This window comes from Megascapheus bottae, chromosome 15 (assembly GCF_031878675.1).
Source record: "Megascapheus bottae isolate mThoBot1 chromosome 15, mThoBot2.hap1, whole genome shotgun sequence".
In the NCBI taxonomy this organism is placed as follows: Eukaryota; Metazoa; Chordata; class Mammalia; order Rodentia; family Geomyidae; genus Megascapheus; species Megascapheus bottae.
In genome coordinates this window covers 58,969,565-58,995,267 of record NC_143523.1, presented here as the reverse complement: position 1 = coordinate 58,995,267, position 25,703 = coordinate 58,969,565, and the positions used below count along the sequence as shown (strand labels likewise).

At 40.0% G+C, this 25,703-nt stretch overlaps 1 protein-coding gene across 4 annotated transcripts in view; it reads left to right on the top strand.

The window, feature by feature from the left end:
* LOC150054461 (WASH complex subunit 2A-like) overlaps positions 1 to 25,703 on the top strand; it is a 69,729-nt gene that overhangs the window by 21,758 nt on the left and 22,268 nt on the right. For 2 of the 4 annotated variants that reach the window (XM_090346801.1, XM_090346798.1), the window contains exons 8-20: positions 685 to 732; positions 2,939 to 3,046; positions 4,499 to 4,580; positions 5,130 to 5,198; positions 6,038 to 6,156; positions 6,779 to 6,836; positions 7,894 to 7,953; positions 8,417 to 8,590; positions 11,016 to 11,143; positions 12,946 to 13,032; positions 17,920 to 18,021; positions 19,362 to 19,499; positions 22,481 to 22,653. In XM_090346801.1, the coding sequence (XP_090202927.1) occupies positions 685 to 732; positions 2,939 to 3,046; positions 4,499 to 4,580; positions 5,130 to 5,198; positions 6,038 to 6,156; positions 6,779 to 6,836; positions 7,894 to 7,953; positions 8,417 to 8,590; positions 11,016 to 11,143; positions 12,946 to 13,032; positions 17,920 to 18,021; positions 19,362 to 19,499; positions 22,481 to 22,653 (1,346 nt within the window). Of the gene's footprint in view, positions 1 to 684; positions 733 to 2,938; positions 3,047 to 4,498; positions 4,581 to 5,129; positions 5,199 to 6,037; positions 6,157 to 6,778; positions 6,837 to 7,893; positions 7,954 to 8,416; positions 8,591 to 11,015; positions 11,144 to 12,945; positions 13,033 to 17,916; positions 18,022 to 19,361; positions 19,500 to 22,480; positions 22,654 to 25,703 lie in introns of all 4 variants that reach the window. The other 2 variants (XM_090346800.1, XM_090346797.1) reach the window with 1 other exon arrangement.

The following is a 25,703-nucleotide window of genomic DNA, read 5'->3' as shown; positions in this document are numbered from 1 at the left end:
TAACAGATAACCATTTACTAGACCCTTGGGTTTTAGCTATAGAAATAGCTATTTATCAAATTGCTGGCAGCATATTATCAAGTTTCCTTCTTGAGCTGATGTTAGCTATCTTACCAAGAAGAAGAATGGAGACTAGAGTCCAAAATGTGAAAGAACACAAATCAACTTTTTTTTTTTTTTTTGCCAGTCCTGGGGCTTTAACTCAGGGCCTGAGCACTGTCCTTGAGCTTTCTCAAGGTTAGCACTCCACCACTTGAGCCATAACACCACTTCCAGCTGAGGAATTGAACCCAGAGCTCCATTCATGCCAGGCATTTACCTACTACTGAACCACATTCCCATCCCCACAAACTAATTTTTGATTATTAAGCTAACTAAATGTGTAGTGCTTACTTTAAATCTAAGGGTTAGTAATTGGAAAGTAGCACAAATGAGGCCTGTTTCAATGACCACAAACATCATGTTAGCTGAAGAGATGCCTTGAATCATTGCAGCTTTTTGTGCAATTTGCATCTTGGTATTTAAGCTGACTAGTAGTTGCTCAGGAGACTGTATGTCTGAGCTACTCCTCTACTTCAAATACAATCTACTTTTCTCAGAGTTGAGACCTGGAATTTATGTTTTCAGTGAGTCCGAGTCCCAAATACAACCTATGTTCACAACAATACTATCTTTCATCCATAGGAATCTGACGAAGATTTTGCCAATCACAGTGACAATGACCAACACCAGGTAATACTGTGTACTAAAGTGGATTTATTTTTGAACTTTAATTCAGGCGTATATTCTAAAATTGTTTTTGAATGATGCATTGACAAATGAGGATTTCTTTTACATTTACCCATTTTGCTTCAAAATGTCATTTTTTTTTTTCCCGGTGTCTATACTCGTGCTTGAACTCAGGAACTGGATGCTATCCCTTAGGTAGAACTTATGAGGTTGTTCAATTTTGTTTCATAATTTGACTTTCTTTTCTTTTCTTTTTTTTAAAAGCATAATTGGGAGACTTAATCAAAGAAACCTTGTTGACCAAATTGAACATGAATCTACCTCTTCTGTTTTAAAACTTAATATAGTAGAAACAGGGGCCAGGAGTTTAGCCTAGTGGAGAGTGCTTGCCTAGCATGCATGAAGACCTGGGTTCGATTCCTGGGTATCACATACATAGAAAAAGCCAGAAGTGTTGTTGTGGCTCAAGTGTTAGAGCTCTAACCTTGAGAAAACCCAAGGATAGTGCTCATGCCCTGAACCCAAGCTCAGGACTGGCAAAAAGCACAAACAAAACAAATATATATAATGGATACTCACAGATGAAAATCATACTTTACTGTGTTATTATATGCGCCCTAATTTTTATATATTCATCAAAGAGTATATTCTTTTTATAATACTTATTTTTTTCTGCTTTTATGTGTTAACATTAAATTATAACATGACATTATTATTTGTAGTTTGTTTGTAAACCTTACTGTTCTGGGGGGTTTTGTTTGGTGCTGTTCCTGGGGCTTGAACTCAGGACCAGGGTGCCATCCTTCAGCTTCTTTTGCTTAAGGCTAACCTACTACTTGAGTCACAGCTCCACTTCCTGTTTTTTTGGTGGTTATTTGGAAGTAAACAGGAGCCAGACTTCCTCTCTGGGCTGTTTTTGAACCACATTCTTAGATGTTAGCCTTCTGGGTAGCTAAATTGCAAGTGTGAGTTTGTTAAACTTCATTTTGCTGATGTGTAATACTCTAGTAGTATAACAGTATACGGGAGATAGTCTATTTTTAGAGTTTAATGCATACATAGAAGTTTAATCACTCTGAACCTGCTCTTGGGAATGCAGTCTTACAGGGCCACGAGTTTGGCCTAGTGGTAAGAGTGCTTCCCTAGCATGCACAAAAACCCAGGTTCAATTCCTCGGTACCACATACATAGAAAATAGCCAGAAGTGGTGCTGAGGCTCAAGTAGGCAGAGCTTTAGCCTTGAGAAAGAACAGTGCCCAGGCCCTGAGTTCAAGCCCCAAGACTGGCAAAAAAAAAAAAAAAAAGGAATGGTCTTTAGTTACTTTTCAGAGATAACTGGTATTAATGATACGGAAATGTGTCTTTTTGATTTTTTTTTCCCTTTGCTTTTATAAAATGGATCTATGTCTACACAAATGTTGTAATATGGTAGATAGGAACACAGAATCATACTGAATTTGCCATTCTGCACTTTTTTTTTTAACAGTAGCTTCCCAGCTCTTACAACTTATTCCTTCCCTCTTCCCCCTCCTGGTACTGTGGCTTGAACTCAGGGGTCTCATGCTTACTCAGCTTGCTTGCTCACAGCTGGCACTCTGCCATACCCTAGCTCAGGGTTTTGGTGTCTATTTTTGGAGATGGAGTCTCATGGAATTTTCTGCCTAGGCTGGCTTTGAACCATAGTTCTTTAGATCTGTCTCAGCTGACAGAGTAGTATTATAAGTCTGAACTACTCATATCAGCAAGCTTATTCCTTTTAATTATTACTTGATTTTCTTATTAAGAGAAGAATACATTTACTTTATTCATGTTCCTCTAGTGATGACATTTTGAGTATTTCAGTCTCTTGCTTTCCTGTTCTTGCTATTATTCCTTATCAAGGAGTGAGTTCTTCTTTTAAATTCTAATAAATATATGCTCTATGTTATTTTTGCCTGCACATATATGAACTGCTCTATTACTTGCTTCATTACTAGCATAATCATTATTACTAGGCTTTTGGAGTTTGTTTGTGGTACTTTAGGTTTGAACTAAGGGCCTTGTGCTTGCTAGACAGACACTCTGTCACTTGAACCATGCGACCAGCCCTCCCTCATCATTCTTTTAAAAATTGTTACCATTTTGAGGGGAAAATTAAAAATGAAGTGACTATGTCTCTGTTTCAGCTTAATGACTTACATCTACTTGTTCTAATCTGGTGTCTTCTCAGCATAACGTACATATGAGTGATGAAGAAGAGGATGATGATGGTGACCTTTTTGCTGACTCTGAGAAGGAAGAGGAAGATATTGAAGATGTTGAAGAAAACATTAAACCTGTAAGCTAGTATAGTTGCTATCACCTTGGCAAGGTTTTAAAAATGCACCTACAATTCATTATTTGTTTTATCTTTACATTTGTAGATACCTTATTTTACATAATGCTTCTATTTTTACTTACAGTTTTCTTTTTCTGCCAGACCAGGGCTTGAACTGAGCAAGGACCTGGGATTTCTCAAAACCAGGGCTCTACCACTTGAGCCACAGCACCACTTCCAGCTTTTCTATGTATGTGGTACTAAGGAACTGAACCCCGCTCTTTGTGCATGCTAGGCAAGCACTCTACTACTAGGCCAAACTCCCAGCCCTCCTTACACTTATTTTTTGATGATATATTAGTTTTATTGCCTTTTTGACCAGATATGTAACAAAAACAACGTAAAGGGGTTATTTGGCTCACAATTTTAAAGTTTTCAGTCCAGGATGATAGAGCAGGAATAGAGGGGCAGTTAATATTGTGGCAGACAGAAAGCAGAATAGGAAGGGACCATGGAAAAATACAGTCCCTAAGGATATGCTCCTATTGACTTGTCTGCCAGCCAGGTCGCATTTCCCACAGCTCTACCACCTCCCAATAATCTGTTCAGATTTTGATTCTATCAATGGACTAAGATCAGAGCCTTTATGAAAATTAAACAGCTCTAAAAACAGCTACAGGTATACTTTACTGATTTCCTAAATGTGCCATAATCCAATCAATGGATAATTCAGACTGGCTATAACAAGTCTGCTTCTATCAGTTTGACACCCAAATACATCTCCTTAAACCATTACATTTCATCCCTGGCTTCCAAAGACTCACATGTGTCATACAACTCAATCTGTGTCAGAACATCTCTATGAGTTTTGATAGTTTTAACAGTTTTATTTAAAATTAGAGTTTTAAGATAGTGCTCTTATCTGCCCACATTCCACCGCAGTCATCTATGCTAGTTTTCTTATCTGGATTTTGAAGGATTAAAATGAAATATTAGGGCTGGGAATGTGGCTTAGTGGTAGAGTGCTTGTCTAGCATGCATGAAGTTCTGAGTTCAATTCCTCAGTACCATATACACAGAAAATGCCAGAAGTGGTGCTGTAGCTCAAGTGGTAGAGTACTAGGCCTTGAACAAAATAAGCTCGGGATGGTACCTAGGCCCCCGAGTTCAAGGAATGGCAAATATTTTTTAAAAGAAGTATTAAAAAATAAGGAAATAAAACAATTTTCTTTTGAAAGAACATTTTGTGAATCCTAATCTTTGATAGAGGGTGCATATGTTTAAATGGACTTAACATTTTATAAATCCTGATCCTTAATCTCTATAGGGTGCATAGATATAAATTAACATAATTAAACCCTGTTTTTGCCTCAGTTCAATTTCTTTGCTACTGTTAACATGGTTTTGTTAGATGTCCTGAATTAAACTGTACTAGTCTGTTGTGAGTGATTTATTTTAGTCTCTTGCACATAGAAAAGACCTACATCATTCGCTGATGAGCTAGCAGCTCGGATCAGAGGCGATACCTTGAATCGATTGGAAGAAGAACAGACAGGTGAGTCTCCGAGGCAGGATATTTAGGTAGTTGGAGTTCCCTTTATAAAGTCTATGTATGTCACAGAGAGTTAATTTGTAGTTCTTGCTCTTTTGTGTGTGTGTGTGGTTCCTAGTTTCCTTTTGATAGCTGGACACCAAACCCCACAAAAACTGTATGTATATATTTACATAATACTTTACATGAAATTCTGGGGGACTGATGTTCCCTCTCCAGAGAACTATGGGTAATAGTTAAGAATGTCTGGCTTAATCTATTCCTATTCAATAGGAAAAACAATACACTGTAAGTATGTTCTAGTTATTTAACAAGGTAGAAATATATCAACATAGTTCCTTCTGTAAATAACAGTGCACATGGAGTGCACATAGCCTGGTGTATGATTAGCAGGCTACTGCCTGACAAAGGGATCCTTTGGAATGTCTTCTGTGGACAAAGTGCCAAGTTTAATGCTTCCATGGAGTTGAGAGGTGGCTTGTACTCTCAGCATGAGTTGGAAGAATGCAGAATATAGAAAATCAGTACAACACATTATCAAATATTTTTCAGCTTTATCTTCAGGAGATGCAAAACCTCATAAGACATTGAAAGAGAAGGACAGAAGAACTCCTTCAGATGGTAGGCTTTTCCTTCACTTCTGATGCTTTTAATAGCCTTTTTTGACTCAACGTTACATAATTCATGAAGTGTCACTTTAAATGCTGACAAATGGGTTCTGTCTCCATTTACTTTTCCAGAGCTAAAGTATGGAGAGGTGAGTTAGCAGTCAAAAAATAAAAACAAAACTCCAGTAAATATCTGAATTATTTGATACTATAGTATTTGTAATATTTGAATTATTAGATACTGTAATATATATTACCCAACTTTCTAGAGTTTTTAAGAGGTATAGGAACTAGAAGATGGGCCTATTTTTAGTAAAGATTATTAGGCTCTTTCACACTAATTATTGTTATCTGTCATACTTTACCACATCCCTGACTACCTAGAAGATATCTGATCCATTTGCCTGCCCTTCCCCTAGATTTTGGGGGAGGTGGTTCTTGAATGTAGCAATTGAGCTATTGCCTTGCTTAGAAAAGTAAGCCCAGGGATTGCCTACAAAATTTACTTGTCAGCTACAAATCTTTGCCAATATTATCAATGGATTCCAGAAAGGCTTTGAGTGACTTAGAAGATTATTTAGTGGTGATTTGTTTGAAATTCATCCATCTGTAGTTAAATGCTCCTTGTTAACTATGATTATATAAACCCCATGTCAGGGTAGAGGTGTGGCTTAGGTGGTAGAATACCTGTCTGCTTAGCAAGAGGCTCCGAGTTCATACCCTTATATTCACAAAATCCCATGCTAATATAATAAGTATTATAAAAGAAAACCCCAAGGAATTTGGGTTCTGAAGTTATCTTTGAACACTCATTTGTTGCATCATTAATGTACATTTCATTTTGTCCATTAGATGAAGAGGACAACTTCTTTGCACCCCCCAAGCTGACTGATGAAGACTTCTCACCATTTGCCTCCAGAGGTGGCCTGTTCAGTGGAGGGCAGGGACTTTTTGATGATGAGGATGAGGAGGTGAGTCAGAAATATATAGTGATGCTGTCTGTATTTGATTTGTGAGTTTGTAAGGAAGAAATAGCTTCTTAGTAGATGTCACCTTCATATTTGAGAAATGTTGAGTTCAGAATCACAGACTGAGGAATACTATTACTGATGTCTTTTGTTAGGCAAGAGAGGTAGAAGAGTATTAATAATAGCTAACATAGTTGGCTTGCTTTATCTGTATCTTCTTCCACATCTTTAATTCCTGGAAAGGCCTAAATTATTTAAGGTCTATTTATTTTCTGGCAAATAAATAGCTTCAAAGAGTTGTGACTCATACTTTGGTGCAGATGACTGTTGTCTATAATCCTACTTCCTCAGGAGGCTGAGATCTCAGGATCATAGTTCAGAGCCATCCTAGGCAGGAAGTGTACTGAGACCCTTAACTCCAATTTACCACCAAAAATTTAGATGTAGACCTGTGGCTCAAGTAGTAGAGCTCTGGTCTTGAGCAAAACAGCTTCAGGGATAGTACTCATGCCCTGAGTTCAAGCCCCAGGACTAGAGTGCACAGGTTTCCTTAGACTTTTTCAAATTCCGCCACATTTAGCTCTTCATATTTGACTTTTTTTGTCATATACTTTATTACAACCAGAGTGACCTCTTCAGGGAAGCCCCCCGCGATCAGCAGGCAGAAGCCCCTGTTAGTGAAGGTAAGGTGGAGTTGGGATCCAGTTTGTTTTTTTCTTTGCAAGTTACTTGCAAGTTTGCATTTCAGGAATGGAATCCCTGAAGTGGTCCCTAGCATTTTTCTTTGTTAAGCTGTTGGGTTTTTTTCCAAAGATCAGTTGAAAACAGTTTGTCTTCACTAATTCTTGTCTTTGGACAACAATACTGTGTAATCCCATAAGCCTATTTTGCCTCTTCCTTAGGAAAGAATTCATAAAAAGTCAAATAAAAGTACTTGAACCATTGTTACTATTCTCTATATGTTAGTGATTCTGATTCTCTAAGCTGGTATATATCAGAATCACTCGTATCATTTTCTAAAAGCACAAAATATGTTTTAAAAGTATACAACTTTTTGCTGGGACCATGACTCAAGTGGTAAAGTGCTTACTCAGCAGGTACAGGCCCTGAGTTCAAACCCCAGGATTGCCAAAAACAAAATAAAAACAAACTCCTACAACTTTTATTCCAGTAGGTTTGAAGTAGTCATTTCTTGGAAATTATTTATGATATGCTGCAGTCTGCCAGGCTACAGGTCCTTGATATTGGAGACCCTCTTCAAGCATGCTGTAATGTTAGGCTTACTTGTCTTGTTTCTGCATTCTACTTTTTGGCACCAGAGATTCACTAGTCTTATTTCTCCAATGATATCTTCATCTTTGTGGTTTTCTCTTCCATCTTAGGCTTTTATTTTCCCTTTTAGCTATTCTTTACATCAAAGTGACATGGGAGAGATTCTGCTTTCTGTGCCTGTCTCCTAGGCATCAGCCTTCCCCAACCTTGCTGTTTGATCACAGTGAGCCTGGCTTCCCATGCAAATCATAGTTTGGACTGTGTTAATTGCAAGGGAAAAGTTCTGCTCTGGGGAGAAATAAAGAACCTCAGGAGTTTTTAAATGGCTTATTGAGTTACTTTTAAGCCATATCTGTTAGATATTTTAAGCAATCCCTGTTAGGTATATGTTATGTTGTAGAATAAAGTATGTTAAACAAAGGATGTTCATTTCTTCATGAAATCATTATCCTTTGTTCCCCTTTCTAGGGTCTTCATCCTTAAAACCTGGAAAGAAAATCCCTGCTGGAGCTGTTTCTGTTTTTCTGGGTAACAGAATATTTATTTTTGTAAACCAATATGATCTTTGTCATATTGGCTGGGAAGTAGGAAGCATGTGGGAGTGAAAAGGCATTGGACAGTTTATAAAAGTTTTCATTTATTGATGTTAGTTTTCTCTTAGAAATCAATGAATTGGAGCTGGAAGAGTTTCTCAGTGGTAGAACACTTGCTTAACATGAATGAAGCCCTGTATTCGAACCCCAGCACTACAAAGGAGGGAGAGAAGAGAGAGAGGGAATCAATCATTCTGCCTATCAGTTGCTTTTGATCTTTCTGTGTTTAAGTAGCCATGAGTCTGCATTGTTGTACATTTTCATGCAGTAACAGATTACTTGGGTATATAAATATGTTTTGTGACTGCAATTAGAAACTTCTTGGCAGGTGTTTTTATCTGTGGCCAGGAGGCTCCCATTGGCTTTCATTTATAACTATCTCGTCTTTTCACCCACAGGGGACACTGATATATTTGGGACTACCTCTGCCCCATCTCCAAAGGAACCCCAGAAGCCCATGCAGTCCATCTCAGGGAAGAGCTCACGCCTGCCAGTTCCTGCTGGCCTTTTTGATGATGACAATGATGATGATGACTTTTTTGTGGCATCCTGCAGCAAACCTTCTAAGACAGGTACCTCTTGATTCTGAGAACAGAGCCAGAAAAATGTTAACCTTAAAAAGGACATAGGTCCCCAAGTTCTTTGTCTCTTGAAGTTCTAAAATCCCTTTCTTTCTTCTTGTTTGTATCTGAGGTACTAAGGTTTGAATTCCAGGTCTTGTGTTTGCTTGATTAGCTCAGTACTACTGAGCTATACCTCCAATCCTCCCTTACATTATTCTTTAATGTAATTAATGAATGGATATTCCAGGGATTCTGTTCAAAATGAAGATTCTGTTTGAATGGATCTTGGATGAGGCTTAAGAATTGACATTTCTAGCAAGCTCCTATTGGTCAAAGCACCAAACTTGTAGGTCATACTTGGAAGAATCAAGACAGATCATAGATGGGTGCTTTTCCCTCATAGAAAGATAGATCCTTTAAGGTGAACCAGTTTTCAGCAACCTGGAAAAGGAAAGGGTGTGATGGGAATGGATGGAACACGAACCCATTTGGGAGCAGGCTGTTTGTAGTAGCTCACCTTCCTGTGGTTGGTGTGCAGAGAAGGTGTAGAAACAGCAGCACTAGGGAAAGGACAGCCTGGTCAGTTTAGATAAAAGATTGGTGGCTGTATGCAGTCCTTCCTGGGGTGGGAGGTGTGGCTCAGGTGGTAGAGTGACAGCCAGTAAGTGAAATGGAAGACACCATGTTTGAGTCCTGATCTCAAGAAAAAAAGAAGACAAAAAGCAGTGTATTTAGGGCTGGGAGTTTGGCCTAGTGGTAGAGTGCTTGCCTAGCATGCACGAAGACCCGGGTTCAATTCCTTGGTTCCACATACATAGAAAAAAGCCGGAAGTGGTGCTGAGGCTCAAGTGGTAGAGCTCTAGCCTGGAGAAAGCCCAACGACAGTGCTCAAGCCCTGAGCCCAAGCCCAACACTGGCAAAAAAAAAAAAAAAAGCAGTGTATTTAATCCTGAACAGAATGAAATGACAGGGAGTGGTGTTTCTTGTGTCCTGAAGGCCTTGTCCTGACCAATGTCTCCATACACACTCATGCCTCATGTGGTACAACAGTGCCATGGGAATAAAGGTTGGATACCCTGTAGGTGTTCATCAGGAGGATGAGCTAAGCTTACCTAGAAAACAGAAATAGTAAGACAGTTTTCTTAGGTTAGCATCTAAATTAAAGTCTTATTTTCAAATAACTGATGTTAACTTTTGGCAGAATTAGAAATAATATTCTATATTCTACAGTAATATTGTAATATCCTTCATGTTTGAGTAGGCAGATGGAGATGAGGAAGATTCTGGTATTTTGTTGACTACTGTGTAGTTTGATTTTGTTGTTGTTTTTGCTGGTTTTGAGACAGAATCTCTCTAGTAGCCTAGGCTAGCCTTGGCTAGCCATGAAGTCAGTCATCTAGCCTCAGTCTTCTAAAAGCTACTGCGCCTGGCTGTTTCTCTTGTTTTATTTGAGCTGCTGTTGTACTCTGAAAAATAGCAAGGCTCCAGGCTCTGGTAGCTCAAGCCTGTAATTCTAGCTACCCAGTTGGCTGAGACCTGAGGATCAAAGTTCATAGCCAGTCTGGACAGATCCATCAATGAGATTCTTTTTTTTTTAATTGTTAGGATAATGTATAGAGGGGTTACAGTTACATTCATCAGGTAGTAGGTGCATTACTTATGGTACATTGTCACCCCTTCTCAGGTTTTTGTCCCCGTTTCCTTCTCCCCCACTCCTCCCAATCATCTTGTTTCCTCCCCTTCCCTTCCCTATTTTAGATAAACAAATGTATATAATACAATATACCAGGTAACAAAGTCAGATACAGTAACAACATGAGATTAACCATAAGGGCAAAAAAAAGAGAGAAATAACATCTGTGAGACTCTTATCCCCATTTATCCAACAAAAAACTGGAACTGAATGTTTAATTCAAATATTAGGGTTTCAGTCTTGAACAAAAAAGCAAATTAAGAATGTGAGGTCTTGAATTTATACCAAAGTATCAGCATCAAAACAAAACCCCGAAAAACAAAGGAATGGAGCTGAGGTGTAACATAGAAGCAGAGTAGTTAACTACTGCACCAAAGCCTGGGTGCAGTCCTTCCTCTGTACCACAGGAAAAAAGAAAGAAAGATAAAAATACCAAAGGAAGGGGCCGGGAGTTTGGCCTAGTGGAAGAGTGCTTGCCTAGCATGCACGAAGACCAGATTTGTTTCCTTGGTACCACATACATAGGAAACTTTTAAAAAGCCAGAAGTGGTGCTGAGACTCAAGTGGTAGAGGTCTAGCTTTGAGAAAGTCCAAAGATAGTGCTCAGGCCAAGCCCAAGCCCAGGACTGGCAAAAACAAAAAAACAAAAACCAAAGGGAGCAGATACAGTATTTGATCTGTGAGTTTTGTGATAAGGATTTTGACTCTGGTATAACTTTATGCTATGATTTTCTTTTAAAGACAAAGTTAAATCTACTTCCAATGTCTTCGACGATGAGGAAGGAGATCTGTTCAAAGAGAAGTTAGTGTCTTTGCCAGAAGCTGCTATGGGTCAGACAGAGGAGAAAGAAGCAAAATCAGAAAAAACGGTAAGCAGGAGGGAATGGTAGAAAGAAGGATGTTGATCTGTAACCCGGAGAGAAATACAGTTCTCTAGCAAGCATAAAATTGAAAGGAAAAATGAGCTCTCCCAGTTAATTACAATCCAGTTTCAGAAATTGTTAGGATTTTGACAACTATTTTATGTATCTGAACCCTTTTTTTTTTGTTTGGCTTGAACTTGCCTTGGGCACTATCCCTGAGCTCTTCAGCTCAAGGCTACCATCCTACCCTTGAGCCAAGCCACATTTCCTGTTTTCTAGTGGTTAATTGGAGATAAGAGTCTCAGGTCCTTTTGTGCCCAGGTTGGCTTTGAACCTTGATCCTCAGATCTCAGCCTCCTGAGTAGCTAGGATTATAGGTGTGAGCCACCACGCCCGACTATCTGAAGCGTTCGGCATGCACATTATTCTGAAACTAGTTGCAAGTAAATTGTACTCACAGTTTAATTTTATACTTCTAAGTTCATTTAGCATCTCTTGGAAAAAATTGCTGTAGGGCAGGAACCATGACCTAGTGGAAGAGTGCTTGTCTACCATGCACGAAACCCTGGGTTCTATTCCTCAGTTCCATATGCACAGAAAAAGTCCAGAAGTGGTGCTGTGGCTCAAGTTGTAGAGTGCCAGCCTTGAAAAAGCCCTAGGACAGTGCCCACGCCCTGAGTTTGAGCCCTATGACTGACAAAAAAATAAGAATAGAAAAAACTGCTGTATAATCACATGCCATGATCAGTAGCTATGAGGTTAGCTCTTAATTCTAGTCTTGAATCTTATGTCCAGTTCATGTTTACGTTGGTCCAGTTGGCTCTAAGATGTCTGTAAAGTCAAGCCTAGCAATTATTATACTAATATAAAGCATGTCACTTGCATTAATTCTTTTTTTCTCTTTCTAAAAACGTCCACAGCACTTTTTGTTTACATTCTTTTTAAGAAGTATTGTTTTTTTAAGTAGTCTTGAGACCTAGTGCTTCTGCGTTTTATTTGGTTGTTCTTTCTTATTCGTCTCCTTTTTTTTTTTTCTTCTCAGTGATGGGGCTTGAACTCAGGGCTAGGGTACTATCCCTGAGCTTTTGTTTCCAAGGCTAGCACTCTACTACTTTGAGGCACAGTGCCATTTCTGGTTTTCTGGGGATTAACTGGAGATAAGAGTCCCATGGGTTTACCTTTCCCTGCTGGTTTTTGAACCATGATCCTCAGATCTCAGCCTCTTGAGTAGCTAGGATTACAGGCATGAGCCACCAGCATCTGGCCATCTCTTTTTAATCTAAAAGAATATTTTTGTGTTTTATTTTTATTTTTATGGCTAGCCATTTGTCTTATATCATGTTATGAGTTTGCCTGATGGCTTTTCCTACAACCAGATGAAACATTCTTGCTTTCAAATACAGACAGGCAAAGTTTTTACTCCCCATCATATCCCCCTCAAGATACCTGAAGTCCATTTTTCCTCACCCTCCCCACCATGATGATAGTTTGGTTAGTTGGCTAAAATGGTACCTACTATACAGCTGCATTGGAAAGGCATCTCACTCTCTTCCATCACTAGCTAGTAAGTTGATCTATAGCTTGACTCTGTGCAGTCCTGTTCTCACCTGTCTTGTGCTGATAATCTTGTCCTTGAAGAGTGCACAAAAGAATGTACCCTGATGTACATTCTGATGTACCCTGATGTACATCCTGATATACCCTTTCATTTAGTAGAGGTTCAGGACATTTTCTGAATGAAGAATAAATTTCTTTCCAGGAGTTTGTTTGCTAATTCTCAGTTTTTCTTTTCTCTCTCCCCAACACAGGTTACCTTACCTTCCAACAAAAATCTTAAGCCCTTGTCAGAAACAAAGACTCAAAAAGGATTATTTTCAGATGAGGAAGACTCTGAGGTACAGTATTCTCTCTCCTCTCTTTTTCTGTGTGTGTTAGTGTATCTGCATGCGTGCGTGCATGCATGTGGACATGTCCTGGGGCTTGAACTCGGGGCCTGGGCACTGAGATCAGAGTCTGGACTCTGAGGTTAGGGTGCTGTCCCTAATCTTTTTTATTCAAGATTAGCACTCTACCATGTGAGCCACAACTCCACTTTTGGCCTTTCAGTGGTGGTTAATTGGAGAGAAATTATGAAAGTTTTATGGACTTTTCTGTCTGGCCTGCCTTCAAACCACAATCCTCAGATTTCAGCCTCCTGAATAGTTAAGCTAACAGACACAAACCACGGTGCCTGGCTTGAAATTTTTTTCTTAGTGTTGGATACTCATCAGAGATAGGATATTAATAACTTTCAGAATTAGTCTTTTTTTTTAGTAGAGGTATAAAACATTTTATAAGTAGTTCTTTCTTTGATAATATATGGTCTTTAGAAAGCAATAGGTAATAGCATTTTTTCAGTTTGGTGTTTCAATCCATTGCATTTTTTTTTTTTTTGCCAGTTCTGGGGCTTGATCTCAGGGCCTGAGCACTATCCTTGGGCTTTCTCAAGGCTAGAGCTCTACCATTTGAGCCACAGCATCACTTCCGGCTTTTTCTGTGTATATGGTACTGAGGAATCGAACCTGGGCCTTTGTGCATGCTAGGCAAGCACTCTACCACTAGGCTAAACTCCAAGCCCCCAGGTTTTTTTTTTTTTTTTTTTTTTTTTTTGAGAGAGAGAGCTAGTTTTCCTCTAAGGATGCTTGGAGGTGTAGGCTGCTTCTTGGTGCCTGGGAATGGAGACAACGGTTGATTGCATTAGAATATATATTCACTATAGTTTTGTCGTACCTGGTGACAAATTGTGGGTGGCCCTAGTCCCCTTAGGTTCTTACTGCTTTTTGTGGCTATCTCAGCCTCAGTCCTGTCCAAGCTAATTTTAGGCTGAGAGCCTTTTAAGGGATCAGAGATCTATATGGAAATCTAACAGGAAGGAATAAGTTCTCTTCACAGAATTAATGTGGATATGGCAAAAATGTATAGGAAAAATGTCAGTGAATCATTGACTTTAGATTCAGCTCTTGTTTTATTCGACACTCATGGCTACAATAGACACGAAATTCTTGGGAGGTATGCTAGGTATAAATGACAACTTTGAAGTTTTGTGTTTCACGAAAGGCTTATGTGTAGAAAGAGAAATTTGCCAGTATCCAGGTAAACCAGATTTGTGAGCCCCAAAGCATGCTTGCTAGAACCCACAGTTTTTGTTACCTGCATATTCTTTGTCCCCATTGGAACTGCCCTGGCCTCATACCTTACACACCTACACATTGAGGTCTTCACCCTGGCTCCTGCCGCTCTGTGGAAGCTCTCTCCAAATCTAGATGGCCATATCTTTACTCTTTCAGTTCTGTGTGAGCTTCTCTACCTCTAGCCCTATCCATGACAAGGCTGTAGGCACACCCCACATTACCCTCCTCATCTTCTATGTTCTCTTATTGTTGATACTTTTTTTTTTTTTTTTTTTTTTGCCAGTCCTGGGCTTGAGCTCGGGGCCTGAGCACTGTCCTTGGACTTTTTCAAGGCTAGAGCTCTACCACTTGAGCCTCAGCACCACTTCTGGCTTTTTTTTTTCTATGTATGTGGTACCGAGGAATCGAACCCTGGTCTTCATGCATGCTAGGCAAGCACTTTAACCACTAGGCCAAACTCCTGGCCCCTGTTGATACTTGTTGCTAAGTGATATGTGTATTTACTTGCTCATTATCTCTACCCCCAACTAGGTTAAGCTCTACAGGGGCAGAGACCTTTTCTTCTCTGCTCAAGTACCTGATACCCTACCTTTACTACCAGTATTTATTCTTATTCAGTTACTAAATAATTGCCAAGCACATTAGAAAAAAAAGGGTCTGTCTTTCCCTCTCTCCCTCTCTCCCTCTCTCCCTCTCCCTCCCTCCCTCCCTCCCTCCCTCCCTCCCTCCCTCCCTCCCTCCCTCCCTCATTTTAAAAGTACCTACACTCTGTTAGAGTGTGCTCCTGTCTTTCTGCTTGTCTCTTTGTCTGCTTCCTTACTTACTCAGTAAAGCTCTGCCAAGTTTTCTCACCAAAACAAAACCCCAAAATTTAGAGTGATGTCAGTGTCAATGGATGTCAACTGCTGTGAAACTAATCATTTCAGAAAGTGACAATCTAAAACATCAGTCATTTTATTGTCTCTTAGAGTTCTGGAGGTTGACTGAGCTCAGCCAGACAGTTGCCACCAGTCATGGCTGAGTTGTCATCCTGTGTTTGCTTGGTGGAAAAACAGGAGGAGCAGCTAGGGCATATGGGCTTCCTCTACCTTGTGTGGTCTGACAGCATGGCACCTTCAGAGAAGCTGTGAACTGGCTCCAGGAGAACTTCCTGAGTGAGCCAGGGGAGGCTGTTGTCATTTTAACCCAGCCTTGGACGTCAGTCCTGCTGCTACATGTATTAGTTGAGATAGTTACACCGGACCACATTGTAGGATCAAGGGTAGGAGGTGTTTAATTCTTATTTTTTCATGGTAGATATATAATAGAGCTGGAGACTTGTTTTAAAAACCACCAAAAAAATCTTTGTGTTTTTATGTTGAGTGAAATGTGTGTGTGTGCGCGTGCGTGCGTGTGTGCGTGCGTGCACACGCACGTTAGTTTTAGGGCTAAACTCGGCCTGGGCACTATCTATAAGCTTTTGCCCAAGGCTCCACCACTAGAATCGCCATCTACTGCCTTTTTTTTTTTTTTAGTAGATAAACTAGGTAAGTCTCATGGACTTTCCTGCCTGAACTGAGTTTGAATGATTCCCCAGAGCTCAGCTAGGATCTATAGCTAGAATTTTTAAGGTGTGAGCCACTGGCAAAAGTGAGATTTTTTGGGGGGCCAGTCATGGGGCTTGAACTTATGGCCTGAGCACTGTCCTTGGCCTTTTCTCAAGGCTGGTGCTCTACCACTTGAGTCACAGCACCACTTCCAGCTTTTTTCTGTGTATGTGGTACCAAGGAATCGAACCCGGGTCTTTGTGCATGCTAAGCAAGCACTTCACCACTAGGCCAAACTCCCGGCAAAAGTGAGATTTGGGGGATATTTTTTGAATTCTTAAGCAAGGAGAATTAAAACAAGACAGTTTAGCTTTGGACCAGAAGGATAGAGTCTTCATTCTTGTCTGTATCTCAAGTGTGGTACCCTGGGAAATCACTGTGGGGGACATGTTTGAGGTAATGGAAATACTTTTCTCCCTAATATCCAGAAAAGTCCAGAATTATGATGGAGAAATTTGATTTTGCTTTTTGGTTTGGATTCCTTTTATTTATTTATTTTAAAGCAGCAGAGCCCTCCTTTTGCTATTTGTACTGTGCAGTAGAATCACAGAATGTCCAGCACTCCCCATGCACTCTCTTCTTCCTACACAAAACAGTAAGAGTTACTGAGCCCAGGCAGGCAGGCAGGTGTCACCGTGGGAAGAAGAGCTCTTAAGCAATTAGGTCTGTATCTGAGCACTAGACACTCATTTTATCACAAGGAAAAAAATATCCAAAGAGGTCTTAGAAAGTCTGTTCTTGCTCTTTTTCATTATCTGGCTCTTTGGTTTTAAGTTCCTCTATTCAGTCAGTTGGCTTGTCCTATTCTACATTTCTGGTTTATGTAGCTTGGTTTATTACAGGGCTGTATTTGTCTTGTATGTTCGCATTTTCGTACACTTTGGAGATCTCATAATCTTACAGATGCCATCCTGGTTTTCAGCATCTCGTGGTTAGAGTTCCATTGTGAAATAGTAATCATTTTTAAAGGGGAAATCAATTTGTATTTATTTATGTAATTTAAAAGAACTATACTGTTAAAAGAGAAGGATGTTAATAAACAAAGTCATAGATCCAGTAATTTGAAACTCTAGCCTCTATTTCCATGAATGAATTTGTGTGGTTTTCCTTTCCTTTCCTTTTCTCTTATTCTTTTCCTTCTTATTGAGTGGTAATGGAGGTGTGAGACAAGATGTCGCTAGGTAGTGCGCTCAGGTCACTTCAAAGTCACAATCCTTGGATTATAGGTACGTACTACCTGACAGTTTTTCTCTGATCCCTAGACAGGCAAAGTCATTCTTATTTTTTTAGTGTGGTAGGGAAACCACACTAGGAAACTTCCTCCTGTCTTACTTCTTTCAAGTAAGAGTATGGAAGGTCGGTGGCTTCAGAGAGACCCCCAGATTTTCTGTGGCTCTTCTCTGTAAACACCTGGTGTGTATGCCACTCATACTCAGGGCAGACTCTAAGGCTTGGCTCCTTAAGGATTCTCAGCTGAAGAAACCTAGGTACAGGCAGCCATCTTGTTTTATTTTATTTTATTTATTTATTTTTTTGTCGGTCGTGGGGCTTAGACTCTGGGTCTAGGCATTGCTCTGAGCTCTTCAGCTCAAGGCTACCTCCCTATCCCTGGGACTGGGCATTGTCCCTGAGCTCTTCACCTCAAGGCTACCATCCTACCCCTAGCGCCACATCACCACTTCTTGCTTTCTAGTGATTAGAGATAAGAGTCTCTAATGGTTAATTAGAGATATGAGTTTCACACTTTTTAGTGCCAGGCTGACTTTGAACCTTGACCCTCAGATCTCAACCTTCTGAGTAGCTAGGATTACAGGCATGAGCCACCATGCCCAGCTCATCTTGTTTTATTTTATTATTTTTTTAATATTTAAGTAGTTGTACAAGGAGTTACCACTCAACAAAGTGGTGTGTGATAACCGTGAGTCTTGAATCTCTAGTGTTTTAGGTTGACTTAATATTTTTAAAATTGCTAATTAAAAAAAAAGCAAAATTGTGCTAACCAGTGGCTTTGATCTTCATCCAGCAGGATCTATTTTCTTCTCAAAATGCAAGTAGGTCAAAAAATGTGTCTCTCTTGCCCAACAAGAGCCCTGCATCCGTCTCTCTTTTTGATGAGGATGATGAAGAGGTAAGCATAATTGTTGCAGGCCCGATAATTAGAAAACTGTTGTTCATGAGACTTTATAGCTGGAGATCCACACAATAGAAGAGGTGATGGTGATCTTCAGCATACCTGAGACTGACAGAACAAAAATATCTCTCTTATTTCAGGGTCTCTTAAGTTCTTCCAGCTATTCACAAGGAGGACATTTGACTATTTATTGACTCAGTTCTTGGGGGAAGCTTAATAGATTTCATTTTTATCAACTTTGCCTTTGAGGGCTATTTTCTAGAGAGTAAGATCTCTTGTTGTGTCTCATGATCTACAAGAATTGCTTGGATAAAATAGGACGGAGGGGCCGGAGCATGGCCAAGTGGAGAATGCCTGCCTAGCATGCACTGGGAAGCCCTGGGTTCCATTCCTGAGTACCACATACATAGAAAAAGCTGGAAGTGGTACTGTGGCTCAAGTGGTAGAATCCAAGCCTTGAGAAAACCTAAGGATAGTTCCCAGGCCCTGAGTTCAAGCCCCAGGATTGGCAAAAAAAAAAAAAAAAAGGCTATGCCCTTATCTTGTCTCTCTTTCCCATCTTGGGTGGAGGTTAGAGAAGTAAGGGTGAAAACAAAGCCAGCCACCCTTTACCACTGCCATGGTTATAGCTTAGACTTGCCTCCATCACTGTGAACTCAGACCTCCACATGTAGTTCAACTTTCCTCAGTCTCTCAAGGCCATGCGCCATTCATATTCATTTAATATGAATAACTGATGCCAAACCTTCACACAGTTGGAGGTGCTAGAGTAAGTAGACAGTGGATGTTACTAGCTTTCATAATTGGCATCACCTTTGACTATTAGCTCATTATTCTTATGGCCTTGCCTACCATATCACTTCAGAAAGGCACTTCTTGTCTGCTGTAGTATATTGTTCAGTTTGTTTATACTAAGTCACACCATGGCCTTCTGCTGATTATCTATCAATGTATCACAGAAATGCTGTGCAGTACTAGTTTCTTATTCAGACAAAGGGACTTGGCTTGTTAGCTGCTGTTAGAGCACTCTCCTCTGCTGGAGGGCCCAGAAGGGGTACCATACAGACCTGGTGTTTCTCCTGGTGTTTCTGCTTCCTCATCCTCACATTGCCCTTTCCTTGCCACCTCATGCGCTGCTGTTTTCCTCATATGGAGAGGAAGTACAGTTAGGAAAGGTGACGAAATCAGGTACATGAGCATTTTGTGATTATTTCCCCCAAAATGTAATCCTCGGTCCATCATAGGAAACAACTCCCCTTGACATAGATATCTTACATTTTCTGTTTTATATTAAGAAGCTATCATAGCTTTCCACACCTTTTTACCATTTGTTCTAGGATAATCTTTTTGGGACTGTGACTGGTGCTACAGTGGCTAAGCAGACTTCGTCTCTCCACACTCAGAGTCAAGAGAAAGCAAAACCCTTGGAGCAATCCAAAAAGAAATCAACTGCTCTGTTTAGCAGTGATGAGGAGGTGGGTTAAAGTTTTGCCTGAAAGTAAGGAGGTGGTATTTGGTGGGAAGTTAGTTTCCTAAACATTTTCTCTTCCTTTTCTACATCCAGTGAAGTTCAGTCACCAATGAGGATGTTTATAAGATCTTAGCTTTTCTTGAAATTGTTTAGTGTAATATGTTAATATAATGATCCCTAAGATTATCTGAGTGCTGGTGGCTCACACCTATGTTTCCAGCTACTTGGTAAACCAAGATTAGAAGGCTCATGGTTTGAGAGCAGCCCAGGAAGAAAAGTTTGTAAGATTCCTTGTCAACTAGTTGCTGGGCACAGTCTATATTCTAGCTACTCTGGAGTTGAGATCAGGAAGATTTTATTTCTGGGTCATCCTGGTCTCATAAAAACTAGATATTTTGAAGAAGCATGTTTGGATGAAATGGGTGTGATCTAACTGCAATAAGCTGGGAGGAATTTAGCAAGGCTTGTTAGCTAGGTTTGCTCTTTGTGTCTTGAGGCATTTCTTCCTCTGATACAGGGAAGCACATCTGGACTGAAAGATTTATGACATTCTTCAGAGAAAGGTCAGAGCATTCTTTCTGACCTGCAATATAGGGAAAAGGACAAAAGGAAGGACATGAGGACCTTCCTGCCTGTGTTTCATCATTTGTTACTTTGCTGTGCTTTGTGGTAGTATGTCTGGTGTCACATTCACTGTATTTTATAACGTTAAGTTACTGCTGTGATACTTTAACACAAGACATCATGAGAGTATCCTGTGCAAGTTCAGCTCCTCCTAACCCCGTTTTCATGAGGGAGGATAATGGAATTTGAACTTAGGGCCTCATGCATGCTAGGCAGCTGCTCTACCAACCTTTTTTTGTACTGGTTATTTTGAGGTAGTGTCTTGTTTTATGCTTTCATCAGCTATAATTGCAGTCTTCCTATGTATGTCCAGCTCAGTTCTCTCTCTTTTTTAAGAATCTTGATGTTTCCGTTTATGATCTGGAAACAAAGAAGCAAAATTAGTAGTGAATATAGATTAGCTGCTATTCTTATTTAGCTATGCAGAGGTCTTTAGATATAATGAAATTTAATACTTTGAACATTCAAGGTCCTTCTAGGGACTATTAACTCAGTAGCAGAGTGCCCAGCGTGCCAGATGCCCTGACTTTAATACCCAGCCCTGATGGACCTGTAACACCAGCTACTTGGAAACCAGGGGCAGAAGGATTGCTAATCTGATGCCAGCTAGGCAAAGTTAGGGAGACCCTATCTCAGAAACATGGATACATTCAAATATACATAAATGGGTAGAGTGTGCCTCAAGTGGTAGGGTGCTTGCTTAGTACTTACCAGATGCTGGGTACATCCTCAGTACCACAAGAAAAAAAAAATGAAAAAAAATAAAGAAATGTTTTAAAGTCTTGGCGTGGCTCCCCTAGGGATCACCTGAGGGAATTTTGAAGAATATTGAAGGCGGAAACTATTGGGATTCTCTTACTTGTTTTTAAAATCCTTGCTGAGCATAGCTGTGTAGAAAGTGGTTTTCAGGGGCCAGGAGTTTGGCCTAGTGGTAGAGTGCTTGACTATCATGCACGAAGACCCGGGTTTGATTCCTTGGTACCACATACAAAGAAAAAAGCCAGAAATGGTGCTGAGACTCAAGTGGTAGGGCTCTGGCCATGAGAAAGCCCAAGGGCAGTGCTCAGATCCTAAGCTCAAGCCCAGGACTGGCAAAAAAAAAAAAAAAAAAAAAAAAAAAGGGTTTTCAGCCTCTCATATATGAGGACCCCAAGAAATGCAGCCTCTGACTCAGAAAGTGTGGGGTATGGCCTGAGGTTCTGTAGTATACACTGTTACTGCCTTGGGAACCCTATTTACATTTGTGGTGCTCTAAACTAACCAGGATTAAAGGACCACCCATGTCTGTTCTGTTCTTAGAACTTCCTTGACCCATAGGGAGGAGTCTGCATCATCTGGTAATGCCTTTGTAGGTCAATTTTGTGTGTGGTAAAAGGATCTCCAGCAGTTTCTGGTGACTGCAACTGGTTTATGTGTATGTTTCATGAACTACTCCCTTTGCTTTTTCCACTCAAGGCTAATACTCCACCATTTGATCTACAGCTCTACTTCTGGCTTTTATGGTGGTTTGATTTCAGGTTTTTAATTTAAATTTAGATTGAGGGGGGCCGGGAGTTTGGCCTAGTGGTTAAAGTGCTTGCCTAGCATGCATGAAGACCCGGGTTCGATTCCTCGGTACCACATACATAGATAAAAGCCAGAAATGGTGCTGAGGCTCAAGCTGTAGAGCTCTAGCCTTGAGAAAGTCCAAGGACAGTGCTCAGGCCCTGAGCTCAAGCCCAGGACTGGCAAAAAAAAAAAAAAATTTAGATTGAGGTTTAAATTTTTTTGGATCTTGAGGTATAGCAGCTGCTTACCAGTTTTGAGTAAAAAAAGAAACTGCCCCAGCACAGACATAAAAATAAGTAACCAAAGCAAAAAGATCTGAGAGGGTTGTTCCAATGATAGAGCACCTATAGAGCAAGCAAGAAGCCCTGAGTTCAAACCCCAGCATTGCCCTAAAAGGAAAAAAAAAAAGAATTCTGGATTGTTCATTTGCATTTACATTTCTTGTCTTGTTCATTGCTCTATAATTTCATTCCTTAAAGCAGATAAATTCTCTTGTCCTAACCCAGGGAAGAACTATAGCATGAAGAAACACTATAACAGTCAGTGGAAAAAGAAGGCTTGTGAAATCTTTGAAGCTGGAATGTAGCTGTTCACATTGGAGTTCAAAAAAGTCTCTCCAATAATGTCTTTCTTCAACAGTGATGTCCTTAGTTTGATCCTTAGTTTGAGTGTAATTAATTTAACAAATAGAGATTTTCTTAACTCCTCACATTCTGTAATCTAAGTTACTTCACATGCATGTATGCATGTATGCACTGCACTCTGCTATACCCACAGCCACTTGGATTTTTACTATATGTTTTATGTTTTTAGGATCAGTGGACTATCACTGACTCAAAGACCAAGTCAACATTTGATAGCAAAGCCAAAGGAGAACTCAAGGACTCAGGGACTATCCAAGGCGAGGAAGTTAAGACTGTGAAAAAGCCCAGTCTCTTTGAAGATGATGACGATGAAGATGATCTATTCACTATTGCCAAGGACAGGTGAGATAGTTACTGTAGGAAATTATTGCTGAGTATCTATGGTAGGTAACAAGGAATGGTTTTTAGTGGGCGGAATAGTCAGTGCTAATACTTAAGGTTGGTTGTCATTGAGACACAACTAGGGCTGTTTTTTGTGCTGATACTGGGGCTTGAACTCAGGGCCTTGATGCTGCCCCTGAGCTTTTTTTTTTTTTTTTTTTTCTTTTTTTTTTATTGTAATTAGTAAAAGGGTTACATGATATTTGCCAGATAGAAGGTGCATTAATTCACATACATTGATACCCTTTCACATGTCTTGGTACCCGTTTCCCTCCCCCCCCCACACCCCCCACCCGTCTTGGTTTTCCCCCCTTCCCTATCAAATTTCAAATATCCAAATACAAATAAATTCAATATATCAGATAACAAAGTGAGATACTATACCAATATGAGATAACCAAGGGACAGCAAAGGAGATGAGAAACAACATAGTACATTAAGGACAACAATCTTTCATTATATGGCTTTTGTTTCACTATCCTGGAGGTCCTTTCAATTAGCTTCACATTATATGTCCTTATGTATCAAGATTTTGCTCTATTGCAAATCTCTGCTAGTAGAGCCCAAGGTTTCTACTGATTATGACGAATGAGGGAAACCATTGAGCCTAAGGTCCTTTGAGTCTGGCTTACTTCACTTAATATGATTTTTTCTAAGTCTTTCCATTTCCTAACAAATGGGAGGATGTCATTCTTTCTGACAGCAGCATAGAATTCCATTGTGTACAAATACCACAACTTGTTGATCCACTCATTATTCACCATAGCAAAGATATGGAACCGAGCTTTTGTGCCAAGGGTAGCACTCTCTCACTTGAGCCATAGCTCCACTGTGGCTTCTTTGGTGGTTAATTGGAGATTAAGAGTCTCAGAGACATTCCTGTCCTGGCTGGTTTCAAATGGAAATCTTTAGATCTTAATCTCCTAAATAGCTAGGATTACAGGTGTGAGCCCTTCATGACCAGCTTTATCTTTTTTAACCTTAAAAAAGATTTTCCTAGTTTGTCAGGGATTTGAAAATGTCCAATTTGGGGTTTTTTTTTGTGGGATTTAAAAAAAATCATCAAGATTGTGAAGTTTGGTTAAGGCTACCACAGCTTGAAAGTTAGTGATTTTAGCTGTATAAAGTGTTCCACGCCTGTAATCCCAATATTCAGGAGTCTGAGACAGGATAATTGAGAGTTCCAAGCCACCCTAGGCTTCATTGTATCATCCTGTATCAAAAAAAGAAAATTTAATAGCTGAGTATTGAAAACCTTGCTGTCTACATAGCTGTATCGCACCAGGTCCTTGTAACTCTTGTTGGTCTGGGTGACTCCACATGGGGATCTTCACTGAAGCCGAAGCTGATAGATTGTAGATAGGGAGCATGGCATGAGCATGGGCTGGGATCTGCCATGTCCTGCCGATTGGTTGCGGACTCAGAGTAATTCCCTGCAAATAACAATTTCACCTGGAAAAATCTCAAATTACTGCTTTGATGCTTCCCTAAATGGTTATAACATAAAGAAGCAATTTGTCATGTCAATCCTGTGCATGGGGGACTAAGCTTCATTAGGTACATTCAGAAGCATCTCTGATTTCTTTTTTTCTTTTTTCTTTGCCAGTCCTGGGGCTTGAACTTAGGGCCTGAGCACTATCTTAGGGTTTTCTCAAGGCTAGAGCTCTACTACTTGAGCCACAGCACCACAACCAGCTTTTTCTATGGATGTGGTACCCAGGAATTGAATCTGGGTCTTCATGTATGCTAGGCAAGCATTCTACCACTAGACCAAACTCCCAGCCCACATCTCTGATAACTATCTCCACATATGGTCACCTATTCAAATGTTGCCATTTCTGTGTTAGGCCCCAGTGACTTGACACCTGGCACATCATTGGCCTCTGGCGTAGAATATAGAATCTGGAATACCAATATCTATTCTTAAATTCTGGACCTCCTATTTCTTGTCTGAATTAGTATCTCTATTAAAATTGCTGAAATTAGATGAAGTCCAAATATAATGTTTAGTACTCTGGCCTGCCTATTTATCACCAATCTCAGATGTTGCCACTTAGCACCATTTCTGTTGTGTGCTCTCACTCCCTCTCCCCCACTCCCTGCCTCTTTCTCTGTCTTCTGAGTTACTCTTGTTCCTGAGTCAGTGTGTTCTCTCTGTTTGAATGAATATTCCTTAACCCAAGAAAATTAAAAAGAGATTGGGAAAGAGATTGGACTCCACTTGCACATGCCCCATTGTGGCTCTGCTGCACTGTGTATGCCCCTGTGACATGTGGTCATAAACCTGAAACATGTCTCATTTGTGGGTCGTGGTGCCGGCCATGTACCACACCCTGCTTTCAGTAATGCTTTCTCTATCCCCATCTTTTCTCGGTCCACCTGCAGTTGCTCTTGAAATTGTGTAAAATTTTGTGTGCAGGAAAAGTAATTCCTGACTTACATTAGATCTCAAAAGTTTTTACAGACAGTAAGGGCTGGTAAAGATGTAGAGGAATAAAATAGTTTGGCATTTCCACAAAAAATTAAAACTGAAGCCAGGCACTGGTAACTCACGCCTGACATCATAGTGGATCAGGAGAATCACAGTTTGAAACCAACCTAGTCAGGAAAGTCTGTGAGACTCTTATCTCCAATTAATGACCAAAAAATCTGAAGTATAGCTGTGGTAAAGTGCTAGCCTTGAGGAAAAAACAAACAAACAAACTTAGGGACAGAGCCTGAGTTCAAGTTCCGGAATCAGAGTACACATACACAAAATTAAACCTCAGTTAACATATGACCTAATTTATCCTTGGGAGAAATGAAAACATGTTCACAAAAGACAAAACGTAGCAACAAATGTCCACCAACTGATGAATGAACTAAATGTTACATTACTACTAGTGGACTATATTCTTCAGCAATAACCTGAAAGAAAGTTCTGATATGTACTGGTACAAGAATAAATATAGAAAGTCTGTTAATTCAAAGACGTACTCACACAAGACCACAGACCATGTGGCTATACTTAT